This window comes from Peromyscus maniculatus, chromosome 21, assembly GCF_049852395.1.
Source record: "Peromyscus maniculatus bairdii isolate BWxNUB_F1_BW_parent chromosome 21, HU_Pman_BW_mat_3.1, whole genome shotgun sequence".
In the NCBI taxonomy this organism is placed as follows: domain Eukaryota; kingdom Metazoa; phylum Chordata; class Mammalia; order Rodentia; family Cricetidae; genus Peromyscus; species Peromyscus maniculatus.
This window is the reverse complement of record NC_134872.1, coordinates 48,557,981-48,570,928: the sequence shown is the minus strand read 5'-3', so window position 1 is coordinate 48,570,928 and position 12,948 is coordinate 48,557,981. Positions and strand designations below refer to the sequence as shown.

Here is a 12,948-nt window from a genome sequence, read left to right as displayed (position 1 = left end):
AGGCAGAGAGAAAATATAGAAGGACAAATCTGGGAGAAGGAGATCTAAGAGCCAGAGAAGGAGGGGGCTCCAGGGGCCAGCTACCCAGCCACCCAGCCACACAGCCACCCAGCAAGCCATGGAGTGAGAGTAAGATATACAGTAGTAAGGGAATGGGAAAAGCCCAGAGGCAAAAGGTAGACATCTATAATCCTAGCATTTCTACAGACAGGTGGAGGCAGAAGCAGAAAAACTATCAAGCTCAGCCCCTGGGTCAGCTAGGCTGCTGTACTCAGCAACAGGAACAAGAGAGCCCAGCTCAAAAAGGTGGGAGGGGGAACGGACTCCTGAAAGTTGTCCTCTGACCTCTGCATGAGTGCCCCCCACCACAGTAAATATTAAGAGGGAGGGAGGGAGGGAAGGAGGGAGGAAAAGGCTGGAGAGATGTCTCTTGAAGAAGACCTGAGTTCAGGTCCCAGCACTTGGTCAACTCATTGTAACTCTAGCTCCTCCAGGGGATCTGATGCCCTCTCCTGGCCTCAGTGTGCACCTGCACGCATGCGCACATACACACATACACATAATTAAAACAAAAATAAAGCCATGAGGGTAAAACAAATAAAAACAAGGTGGACAGTTCCTGAGGAATGACGCCCAATACTGACCTCTGGCCTGCACACATGCACACATACAAAGAATATGGCAAGACACAACTACTCTCTCAAGCTACCCACAGGAAGCCCAGGAAAACCATGCAGTAGCTTTGGGCTCCCAAGGACTCAGACTTTTGTGGAGAGTCACCTGTTGTCCTTGGCGTCATTTTCCTCAAACTTCTACCCAGCTTCACCCTTTGTTCACAGTTGTTCCTCAGACACAAGTGAAATCTCTGTCACTTGAGGGAGTAAAGTTCATGACAAAGAGTAGGAAAAACAGCATGCCATGCTCAAACACAGACGCCAGTGGAATGCTCACACCTATGATCCCAGCACCAGGGAGATGCAGTCAGGAGGATGAGGAGTTCAAGACTATCCTCAGCTACACAGTGAGTCTGGACTAACCTGGGCCATGGGATCCTGTCTCTCTCACTCCCCCCCCTCTCACACACACACACACACACACACACACACACACACACACACACACACACACACGAAAGACCTCAGTCACTAAGTGATGCTCCTCCCCCACAGGCCACCATGGAGATGCCTGCACTTGTGCCTTGGCAAGTCACAAGTCACTAGACATCATAGACACTGTGGGGCCTCCTAGGAAAGAGAAACCACAGACATGCTGCACCCTATTCCTGTACCCCATGTCACTGTCCCCCGAAAACCAGCAGCTTCTCCTCTGCACCAGCAAGCTTTAGTTACTCTTCAAAGGGCGTCTCTCAGCAGGAGTGGGTCCCCTCGACAGGACACTATAGCGCTGTCCTAGCACCTGACACACAGGGGGCTCTCTTTTCTATGTCAGAACGTCTGTCTGCACACCACAACACACAAGGCACAACTCACAGAACTGCTTTTCAAGCCCCCCCCCCTTCCTTTTCTTCTTCTTTCTTTTGGTGCTGAGGGTTTGAACTAAGTGCAAAAAAGATCTGGTCTACTATTAAGCCTCAGACACAAACTTTTTCCATATGATAACCTATAAAAAGAAACAGCCGGGCAATGTGGCACACACCTTTAATCCCAGCACTCGGAGGCAGAGACACTAAAAATGACTTCCAGGACAGGTAAACCTTGTCTTGAAACAAATAGACTGATTGTATTTTATGTGCATGTGTGTTTGCTATTATAGATGTTTTTGCATCACGTTTGCCGTGTGTCCTTGGACACCAGAGGGTATTAGAGCCTTTGGAATTGGAGTTACAGCTGTGAACCACCTTGTGGGTGCTGGAAATTGAACCCAGGTCTGCTGAGTGGGCATGTCAGCCTGCCTGTAATTCCAGGTCTTAAAACTGGTGCCAGGAATCCAGCCAGCCCTTTCTGAAAGCTCTGCGTTCCACCGAGAGACCCTGCCTCAAAGAATAAGGAGGAGAGCTTATCCAGGAAGGCTCCTGATGCCGACATGCAAATGCAGATGCACACACATACAAAACCATAACAATTTAAACGTGTATACACGCAAGCATGCACACCACATATGCACGGGGAAAGATACCTATAAGCAGACAATGGCCTTAGCACTGACACACACACCAGGACACAGACAGCCTCCCCAGAAAGGAGGTGCATGCCAGGTCATGTAGGAAGCAAGTGTCTTGTCATGTAAAGAAGATAAGTCATGCTGTCCCAGGTAGAGGGACATAGGAGAAAGCATGTCCAACAGGGACCTGCTGGCTCTCTCAAGACCTGTGCCTCCTGATTCGCAGCTTCAAGCATCATGGTTCTCACAGACTCAACTCCACAAGCGTCCCATTCTCACCAAGTCCCGTCTCGTCCCTCCAGTTCTCGGACACTTCCGTTCCCTTCTCTCCCTGGCTCCCACCTCCGTCTATCTGTCGCTCACGCCCACCATTCCCTCAGCTCCTGCAGGAGTCTCTGAACAGAAAACTGTTTGCTCTGGCTCAGCCCCGAATCATGCTGCCTGGGGCTACCAGGCTGACCCTGAGTTAAGGGGGGGAAGGGGGAGACAACAGGAGCGTTTATTATCCAGCTGAAGCCTTCAACATGGAGTGCAGTCTCTCCAGTGGTTTACAAGACCCAAGGTGGTGGGACTCTGCTCACCTCCCAAACCTTGCCTCTGATCTCCACTTCGGGGTAGGGGACTTGGAATCCTGAGGAGCACTGTGCGCTGCTGGGTGTGGTGGTACACACTTGTAATCCTGGGATGAGGAATTCACAGCCAGCCTGCACTACACAGCAAGTTTGACAAAGGCAGCCTGGGCTACATAAGATCTTGTCTCAAAAACCATTGATGGATGGGGGCTGTAGCTCCATAGCAGAACATTTGTCTGCCATGTACAAGATCCTGGCTTTAGTCCCTAGCAACACTAACATGCCTAGGCCTCACTCCAAAATGTTCAGGTTTAATTTCCCCAGGGAAAGATCTGGCATCATGATGTCATTAGGTCATCATGTGATGCACCATGATGTCATTAAGTCACCACGTGATGCGTCATGTCATTAAGTCACCATGTGATGCGTCATGATGTCATTAAGTCATCATGTGATGCGTCATGATGTCATTAAGTCACCATGTGATGTACCATGATGTCATTAAGTCACCATGTGATGCACCATGATGTCATTAAGTTACCATGTGATATCATGTCATTAAGTCACCATGTGATGCGTCATGATGTCATTAAGTCACCATGTGATGCGTCATGATGTCATTAAGTCACCATGTGATGCGTCATGATGTCATTAAGTCACCATGTGACGCGTCATGATGTCATTAAGTCACCATGTGATGTGTCATGATGTCATTAAGTCACCATGTGATGCGTCATGATGTCATTAAGTCACCATGTGACGCGTCATGATGTCATTAAGTCACCATGTGATGTGTCATGATGTCATTAAGTCACCACATGACAGAGCAGGGCTGAGACCGCTGCTCTGGCCAGGTCTCTCCCACAGATCTGGGTTCCCTGCACTTGCGATGTCTGGCTAGAATGCTCAAGCTTTCCACTTTGGGCCGTGAAGCCAGACCTCACCACCTCCCTTGTCCACTGCTATATTCCTAGCACCCAGCACTGGAATAAACTATTTGCCAAAAGAAAAGCAGGAGAGGAGCAAACGACCTGTTTCTCCTTCACCCCGTTAGCCCCCCTCACGCCACACGATTACATTTCTCTCCCAGCCCATTTGTTCCGTGTCCCCCGACACTTGCACGTCCAGCAGGGCGGCCAGTGTACAGTTAGCAATGATTTCAAAAGTGCAGCAGGAGACCTGGAAATACGTGGATGTGGCACACGGGGCAAAGCAGGAATTCAGTGGGGCTAGAGGCAGTGGTGGCACACGAGGCTGGGGAGGCACACTGCCGGCAGCTGACGAAAGGCCTCGTGGCCACACAAGGAGGCCCGACACTGGAACAATACGCCAGCAGACGTTTTAAGTGGCATGGGGACTTGAGGCATTCAGGGCAGCACAGGGGAGACCACAGAAAGAGCAGAGGGAGCCGAGGCACAGGGTGGGGAGAAGGGGCCAGAGCAGAGAGGCAGAGAGACAGAGGTAAAATGGACAGGACTTGTAGCCTGGGTGGAGCTGGGAGAATGGGAGGTGCTCGGATGACTCCAGTGTCCTGTTTGGTGGCAGCACAATCAGATGTGGCATTGGGACTAGACAGGCAATGTTGACGGCCTGCATGCAGGAGCAGACTGTCTTGATTCAAATCTTAGGACTTGAAAAGGGCTTAGCTCCCTGGAAAAGGTAAGCTTGCCCAGTGGGGAGGAGAGACAGACAAGAAGGGGGTCAGAACATAGGGTGGAATTCTGTCCTCCAGGTTTCTAAGGAACGGTAGAGGAAGTCTGTGAAGGAGACAAGAGGTCGGTCGATCAGGGACCTCTGGTTCTTTGGAACCAAACTGAGAGAACAGCAGTAGCAGAATGTTCAGGCTACAGAGAGCTACAGGAGGCCAGCGAGGAGGCCAGTGAGGACACCAGCGAGGAGGCCAGTGAGGACACCAGCGAGGAGGCCAGTGAGGACACCAGCGAGGAGGCCAGTGAGGACACCAGCGAGGAGGCCAGTGAGGACACCAGCGAGGAGGCCAGTGAGGACACCAGCGAGGAGGCCAGTGAGGACACCAGCGAGGAGGCCAGTGAGGACACCAGCGAGGAGGCCAGTGAGGACACCAGCGAGGAGGCCCAGCAGGGAAAGGCACTTGCCATATACACCTGGAAACCTGGGATCCACAAAAAGTGGGATATGGTGGTTTGCATCTGTAATCTTGGCACCCACAAGGTTAGACAGGAAAATTGCCCTGGAAGCTCATGGGCCCATCAGCATGTCTGAAACCCTGTCCCCAAGCAAGGCGGAGCTGGAGAAATGGCAGTGTGTAAAGGTACTTGTCCTCAAGTCTGACAACCTGAGTGTGATCTCAGAAACCCATATAGTGGAAGTGAAGAACTGAATGCCACAAGCTGTCCTCTGACCTCCACACCTGCACACACACACACACACACACACACACACACACACACACACAATGTAAAACTGAAGTTAAAAAAAATGACAAATGAAAATGGGAGCTAGAGAGCCGGCTCAGTGGTTAAAAGTGCCTGCTGCTCTTCCAGAGGACCTAAGTTCAGTACCCAGCACCCACGTTGGGATCTGACACTCTCTGGCCTTTGAGGATACCTACACACACTTATGGCACACACACACACACACACACACACACACACACACACACAGATAAATTTAAAAAATAAAGCTGGGTGGCGGTGGCGGCGGCAGCGGCGGCAGCGCATGCCTTTAATCCCAGCACTTAGGAGGCAGAGGCAGGTGGATCCCTGAGGCCAGCCTGGTCTACAGAGCAAGTTCCAGGGCAGTGAGGGCTACACAGAGAAACCCTTTTTAAAAGCCAAAATATAAATAAAATAAAAATAAATAAAAGAAAATATAGGGCTGGAAAGGTGGCTCCATGGTTAAGAGCATATGCTGCTGCTCTTGGAGAGATCCTGGGTTAGATTCCTAGCACCCATGTGATGTCTCTCCACAACCATCTGAAACTCCAGGGGATCCAACACCCCTTCTTGCCTCCATGGCCACCAGGCACATACATGGTACACAGATATATACATGCAGGCAAATTATAAAATAATAATAATAAATAAACAAGGTAGAAAGAGAGACCCTGTTTTCAAAAGTTGCCCTTTGACCTCTATATACTTGCCTGCATTCAAACACACAGACACAGACACACACAGAGACATACAGACTCACAGACACACACAGAGACTCAGACACAGACAGACATACAGACTTACAGACAGACACACAGATTCATAGACACAGACACAGACACAGACACACACACACACACACACACACACACACACACACTTTCTATTTTAAAAAATGACAAAGAAAGCAACGGGTTTGTGGGTGCAGTGGCACTTGCCTGTACCCCCAGTGCTTGGGCTGTAGCAGCAGAGCACTGGCCTAGCATGCGCAAAGACCTGGGTTCAAGTCCTAGTCTCCTCCAAAACCAACCAAACAAGAAGTCCAGGCCCCTACTCTGGGTTTTCCAGATGGCTCAGCATTAAGAGCATCAGTGAGCAGAGGAGTGAGCTGTGTTTGTTCATTTTAGAAACAGAGTTTCTCTGTGTATCCCTGGCTGTCCTGGATCTCGCTCTGTAGACCAGGCTGGCCTTGAACTCACAGAGATCTGCCTGCCTCTGCCTCCCAAGTGCTGGGATTAGGGTGTGCCCCACCACTGCCCAGCAAGGACTCCTGGTTGTATTCCCAGCACCCACAAAAGAGCTCACAACTGTCTAACTCCAGTTCCAGGGGACCTGGCACCCTCTTCTGGTCACTACAGGCTCTGCACATATGCAGTACATGTATGTAAACGCAGGCAAAATACTCATGCACATAAAATAAACTTTAAAATTAAAACAAAAACCGACTCTGCAGCCAAGAAGCATCTTTCCTCCTCCCACAGTGAATCTCTGCACCTGTGTTTGGCCCCCACCCTCCAGCCTTCAAGGACGACCCTTGTACTGCATGCCTAGGGCTTATCTCTTTTCTGTCCAGTTCTTCTCTGCCCTGAATCCTTCCCTCTGGCCTCCACACACACAATCGAAACAGAACAAAGCCCCTCACTGGCTTCTATTCCTCCTCCTCCTCCTCCTCCTCCTCCTCCTCCTCCTCCTCCTCCTCCTCCTCCTCCTCCTCCTCCTCTAGACAAAGAGCTTCCATCTGACACTACTCCTTCTTTAAGTCTGTGTGATTATTTCCCAGGCTTCTGGCCCCTGACTGTGTATCTCTCTGCAGGCCGGAGAGGGCATCGGATCCCCTGGAACTGGAGAGACAGGTGGTTGTGAGCCACCTGACCTGGGTGCTGGGTACTGAACTCAGGTCCTCTGGAAGAGCAGCAAGCGCCCTTAACCACTGAGCTGTCTCTCCAGCCCCAAGGAGTGTGTATCTTTATAATGCTGGCAGCCTTGGGGTCTCCCTGGCTTTTTTTTTAGATGTATTGCATGTGTGACGGTCAGAGGACAACTCCATGGAGCGTGTCTTCTCCCACCGTAGGTGGCTTTCTGAGATCTGTCATTAGGCTTGCTTGGCAAACACCACACACTCAGTCCTGAGAAGCAGGCACTAGATAAATGAGTGAGAGCAGTGTCTGCCTGAGACACAATGGGAAAAGCTCCTTAGCGCAATGAGTGTTGAGGGGGAGGAGACGGCCAGGAGCAGAAGCAGAAAGAATTGGCTGTTAGGCCTCCCGATAAGTATGGCGCCTTTAAGAACAGGACATACCCTCACAGATGTCTTCCATTGTCTCTGTGCCAGAAAAGTCAGCATTAGAGGTGGGGAAATTGGCCTCCCCTCTGATAAGAGAGGAATAGATCTCTTCGGAGAACACTTCACAACCCATACCCACGCAGAGCTTGCTTGCTGAGAGAGGAACAGGTGAATGTCCCCTCTGGCAAGACATCATTAGAAAGCAGGGTTCAGATCCACCTTGGTGCATCTGGCTTCTGCTCTCTGCCCAGCACCCCTGATATATCCCACTGAACAGCAAGAGGCCACATTCCTGCACTGTCCAAGGACACACCAAGGCTCCTTCAAGAGGCCACATTCCTGCACTGTCCAGGGACACACCAAGGCTCCTTCAAGAGGCCACATTGCTGCACTGTCCAGGGACACACCAAGGCTCCTTCAAGAGGCCACATTCCTGCACTGTCCAGGCACACACCAAGGCTCCTTTCTCCATTTGTTTATTTGTTTCTTGAGGCATATAACTACAACATGAGTTTTTTTCTTCTTCTTTAAAAGACAGGATCTTGCTATATAGCCCAGGCTAGCCTGGAATTCTTGATCCTACTGCTTTGCTTCCTGAGTGCTGGGATTACAAGCATGAACCACAAGCCTGGTACATGATTCACTTTTAAGGCATTACAAGATCAAGCAGGAACTGGAGAGATGGCTCAGTGGTGAGAGCACATGCTGCTTTTATAGAGGACCTGGGTTCAATTCCCAGCACCCACACAGCGGCTCACAACCATATGTAACTCCAGTTCCAGGGGATCCAACATCCTCTTCTGGTGGGTCCTGCACTCACATGGCGCACACACATGCAGGCCAAACCCTCATACACATAAGAAGAAAAGAAAGAACAAAAGAGAGATCTAAAAAACAAAAAAGCAAACCCAGCATAGAGAACCATAAAATATTCAAATTAATGTTAAATATAAGTTAAAGTTAGACAGACAATTCGCTGAGCTGGTCAAGTGTTTCCTAAAGCCTGAGCCTGCATAAAGATAGAGACCAGCTCCTGAAAGCTGTCTCTGACCTCCACACCCACGGGGTGGTGTATATATGTGTGTGTCCCACCCCCACCCCATACAGAAATGAAATAATTAAATAAAAAAGTCCACCAGGTGGTGGTGGCACACGCCTTTAATCCCAGCACTCAGGAGGCAGAGGCAGGTGGATCTCTGTGAGTTCAAGGCCACCCTGCTCTACAGAGTGAGTTCCAGGACAGGCAAGGCTACACAGAGAAACCTGTCTCAAAAAACTGAAAAAAAAAAAAAGGTTAAATTCCATATTCCTTTTACGTCCTTCTTTCCCTTCACAAGACGCCGGAAAGATTCCCCAGCCTCTCCCTGAGAGGTGCAGTTAACACTGGTTTCTGCTACTGTCGTCTTCCTCCTGCAACCCCCCCTCTCCTTCCAACAGGGCGGGCACTTACCTCTGACGAGCCGGGATTCTGTCAGGGGCACATTCTCAATCCACTGCCCTCACATGTTAGAATGAGGATGTAACACGGGCTGGCAATGCCAGCATTTAGCAGCCTTCCTTTGGTTTTTAACTCAGAAACCAGACACCTGCCTTGGCCACCTACTCCAGCCCGGCAATAGAAAACCTCATCCCAGTGCTCCAAGGCAACCTCAAATCGACCCCTCTCAGGCCTCACACCAGTCTTTAAAAACTGTCCCCAACACACAGGGTCAGTTGCATGACGCTCCATCTTTGTCCTTTTGTGCTTAAACATTAAGCTAAACAACAGACACTTTTCAGCACCATCCTATCAAGCAGGCTGCAAAAACCTGTCCATAGGCAGAAACGCAGTCCCAAAGGGCCGACGACACCGACTTCCACTTCGCATATCGTCCACACTTAGAACCACTGACAGACTCAACATAGCCGACAGCCCAAACTCCAAGCTCAAGACACCCTTCACCACCAGCTTGCTTAATTAGAACGGAACAGGCTCCCATACTGGGAACCTTAAGCAAAATAAGTCAGGTTGTTGCTGTTTCCTGTAGCAAAATCAGTCTTCTTTTAATCTTCGTAGTCTAAATCTATCTTTCAGCTGGGGCTGGAGAGACGGCTCCGTGGTTAGGTGCACTATGGGCTCTTTCCTAAGAACTCTTTGCCAGCACCTACATAGCAGCCCATTAACCGCGGAGAACTCCAGTTCCAGGGATCTAACGCCCTCTTCTGACCTCCACGAACACTGCACACTCATGGTGCACACAAAACACTTATATACATACACACAAATAAATAAATCTAAAAAAACCATCTATCATGAAAGAAAGCAGCTACTACATTCCTCTAGGAAACCTGAACAAAGTCATCAGCTAATTTCAATCTCAAATTCATACTTTCGTGAAATAAAATTGCTTTTAAAAAGTAGAAAACAAACGCCTCACCTATCTTGCCCAGGAAACAAAACTAACAAAAATAAGGCTCCTGCACAGCTAGCCTAAGTGACCATCGGCTGTTCTTTTCTGTCGGCGCTGGCGGTCCGTTACATCTGCCCTCCACCTCGCCTGGAATTTGCCACCCAGTGACACCTGTCTTGACTCAGTAGAGGAATGCTCTCTCTTCTCTCTTCAATCAAGAATTTGTGCTTGAGATTTGGATTTTTTTTTTTTAATGGTTAGGAAAGGAGAGTGGGATGTGAGGCTTGGAACTCAAGTCTTATTTCCAACTTAATTGAACGGCTCTCGTTCCCTCCCATCTTCCTCTGCAGAATACGCAGGTATATGGGTTAAATTTCAAGTGAGTTCTTTTGGCAATTAAAAAAAATCCCAATTGAAAGAGCAAAAATGGAGGTTGGTAACTAGGGTGGAGATGGGGCTGATATCGAGGACTGCGTGGGCTGCCCGGGTCCAGAAGGCCCGGCGGCTGAAGGCAGCAAGCGAGGACGCCACCCTGGTCCTCGGCGGCCGCCGCCTTGGGCTTCTGCCTGACACGGCGCGGTCCTGGGTCTTGGCTGCCCACTCGCACCTCGGGTTGGTCCGGACTTTAGGCTAGGCTCGTTCACTTCCGGTGACAAATCCCTCCCACCACCTCTAGAAATAATGTACCGTTTCCCCATCGCCCTCCTCAAGACCGTCGGCCCTTTGGGGAGAGGCCAGGCGCCGGCCTGGGGTCTGAGCCCCCGCGGCCAGCGGCCGCCAGCTGCGCAGGGAGTGGCCGCCACCGCCCCGGGGAGAAAGAGGGTGGGGGTGGCCTGTCATCCTCCCCCGCTCCCCCCTCCGACTGCAGCAATTGGCTAATAATAATAATATTAATAATAATCTGTTTTTAGACTCCCCCAGGACCCCCGGACCCCGCTCCAGCGAGGAACCCAGTCTCTTTCGTCGCGGTGCTTCGCGCCTTCTTCCCGCCCCAGTAACTGCCCACGGGGACCCAGGCGCCCCCAGGCCGCGCGGAGCTGCAGTGGATGGGGGAGGGCAGGAAGGATGAGGGTTACCGGGGCGGCGGGGACCGGCTGAGCAAAGAGGTGATGGAAGGGAAAAGGGAAAGAGAAAAAAAAAAACGAAGAAGAAAAAAACCAGAGGCATGCAAGCGGCTCCCTGGCCAGCTGTTCCAGCTGCAGCTTCCTCCGGCGCGGCCCGGGAGGTGCAATAACCCCCCCCTCCATCTTTCTCGCACTACCTGTCCCCACCGCCACCACAAGCACACATTCCTCCCCACCACCCTGTAGCAGATCTCCGGCCTGTTAGGGGGTAGTAGGGAGGAGCTGGGGGGAGGGGGAGGCCTGCGAGTTTCTAACCTTGTTCTTATAAACAAACCCACATGTGCAGCTGCCGCTGCTGCAACTCACCCCACAATCCCGGATATAAGTCCTGCCCCTTTAAGAAGAAAAAAAAAAAAAAAAGCTTCACCCGCCTGCCTCCCACCCCACCCATCCACCAGGACCTTTGTCTCCCCACCCCCTCCTGTCAGCCGGCCCCGCCCCCCGCCCCGCCCCTCCGGCGCGAGGGAACCAATAGGCGAAGAGGATATGGCGGGATCCGCCGTCATCGCGGCCGGCCAATCCCAGGGCGCGTTGGTGGGAGGCCCTGCGGAGGGCGCCGGGAGGAAGAGCGGCCGCTAGGGAGTCCCGGAGTCAAGATGGAGGGAGTGGGCTGCTCGGCGGCCCTGGGCGACGGCGCCGCGGCGTCCCCGCGGGACCTGAGCCTGGTGCCCGAGCGAATCCAGAGGCGCGAGCAGGAGCGGCAGCTGGAGGTGGAGAGGCGCAAGCAGAAGCGGCAGGACCAGGAGGTGGAGGAGGAGAAGAGCGGCTTCTTCGCCGCCGCCTTCGCCCGGGAGCGCGCGGCGGCCGAGGAGCTGCTGCGGGGCGAGGCGTCGGCCGAGCGCCTGGAAGAGGCGGCCAACCGGCTCCAGGGGCTGCGCAGACTCCTCAACGACTCGGTGCTCTTCCTCGCGGCCTACGACCTGCGGCAGGGCCAGGCGGCGCTGGCGCAGCTGCAGGCGACCCTCACCGAGCGGCGCCAGGAGCTGCAGCCCAAGAAGCGCTTCGCCTTCAAGGCGCGGAAGAAGGATGCTGCGGGGGCCGCCCAGGTAGACGCCGCACCCGCCGCCTCCGCGGCCCCTTCGCCGCCCTCGGCCGAGGAGGAGGGAGCTCCCGGGCTCAGCTGGGCCTGTGGCTTCTCCAACCTGGAGTCTCAAGATTTGGAGAAGAGAGCCGAGGAGCTGCACCAGCGCGACATTCTTTTGAGCGACCTGACCAACTGCACTGTCAGGCTGCGTGGCAATCCCAACACCTTGCGCCTGGCAAAGGCCCGCGGCTGCAAGGTGCTCTGCGGCCCGGTGTCCACCTCCGTGTTCCTGGAGGACTGTTGTGATTGCATACTGGCTGTGGCTTGCCAACAGCTCCGCGTGCACACCACCAAAGACACCCGAGTTTTCCTGCAGGTGACCAGCAGGGCCATCGTGGAGGACTGCAGCGGCATCCAGTTCGCCCCTTACACCTGGAGCTACCCCGGGATCGACAAGGACTTCCAGGACTCCGGTTTAGATAGGAGCAGAAATAACTGGGACCACGTTGACGATTTCAACTGGCTGGCCCGAAACGTGCCCTCCCCAAATTGGAGTATTCTCCCTGAAGCGGAGCGGGACATCCAGTGGGACTGAGCACTGGCCACACTCAGTGACGTCCCATTCAGTTTTACTTGATGTTGTCACATTGTTTATGTTTGCGGTTTCAGGGGCTTGAAGTTGTGAAAGCTCCCTTACTTGTGAGTTCTATTAAATTCATGACAGAACTAGCGGGCTTTTTTTTGCTACTTGGATGACATTTGCGTGCCTGCCTTTGAATGTGACAGTTTGAAGAAGTAGGGCCAGAATGGTTGGGCTCTGAGGGATTTGCTCTTCTTATAGTTGACCACAGAGCGTGCTAAAGTAGGTCTTCAATAAATAATAGGGGATGTCGGGAGAACTCCATTAGTGGACAGTTTAAATGGAAGTGCCAAGCCCATACCAGCTCCATTAACAGGGCTGTTCCCCCACCACACACACGCTAAAGGTTTGTCCTGTGTATTTTTCTGCGCGGCTATGA

General features: G+C 52.2%; 2 protein-coding genes across 3 annotated transcripts in view; one reads left to right on the top strand and one right to left on the bottom strand.

Moving 5' to 3' along the window:
- Nucleotides 1-11,237, bottom strand: part of Bicral (BICRA like chromatin remodeling complex associated protein) — a 97,160-nt gene extending 85,923 nt beyond the window's left edge. The window contains exon 1 of one of the 2 annotated variants that reach the window (XM_076557712.1): nucleotides 11,212-11,237. The gene's annotated coding sequence lies outside the window, so the exon portion shown is untranslated. The other variant, XM_076557713.1, reaches the window with a different exon arrangement.
- Nucleotides 11,238-11,375: 138 nt separating this feature from the next.
- On the top strand, nucleotides 11,376-12,655 carry Tbcc (tubulin folding cofactor C). Its single transcript, XM_006990842.4, has one exon. It carries the CDS (start codon nucleotides 11,502-11,504, stop codon nucleotides 12,522-12,524), a length of 1,023 nt encoding a protein of 340 aa, XP_006990904.2. The 5' UTR covers nucleotides 11,376-11,501; the 3' UTR covers nucleotides 12,525-12,655.
- The last annotated feature ends 293 nt before the right edge of the window (nucleotides 12,656-12,948 follow it).

What these genes read in the sequence shown, in the direction of transcription:
- Tbcc (XM_006990842.4), top strand. Translation starts at nt 11,502, where the DNA reads ATGGAGGGAGTGGGCTGCTCGGCGGCCCTGGGCGACGGCGCCGCGGCG.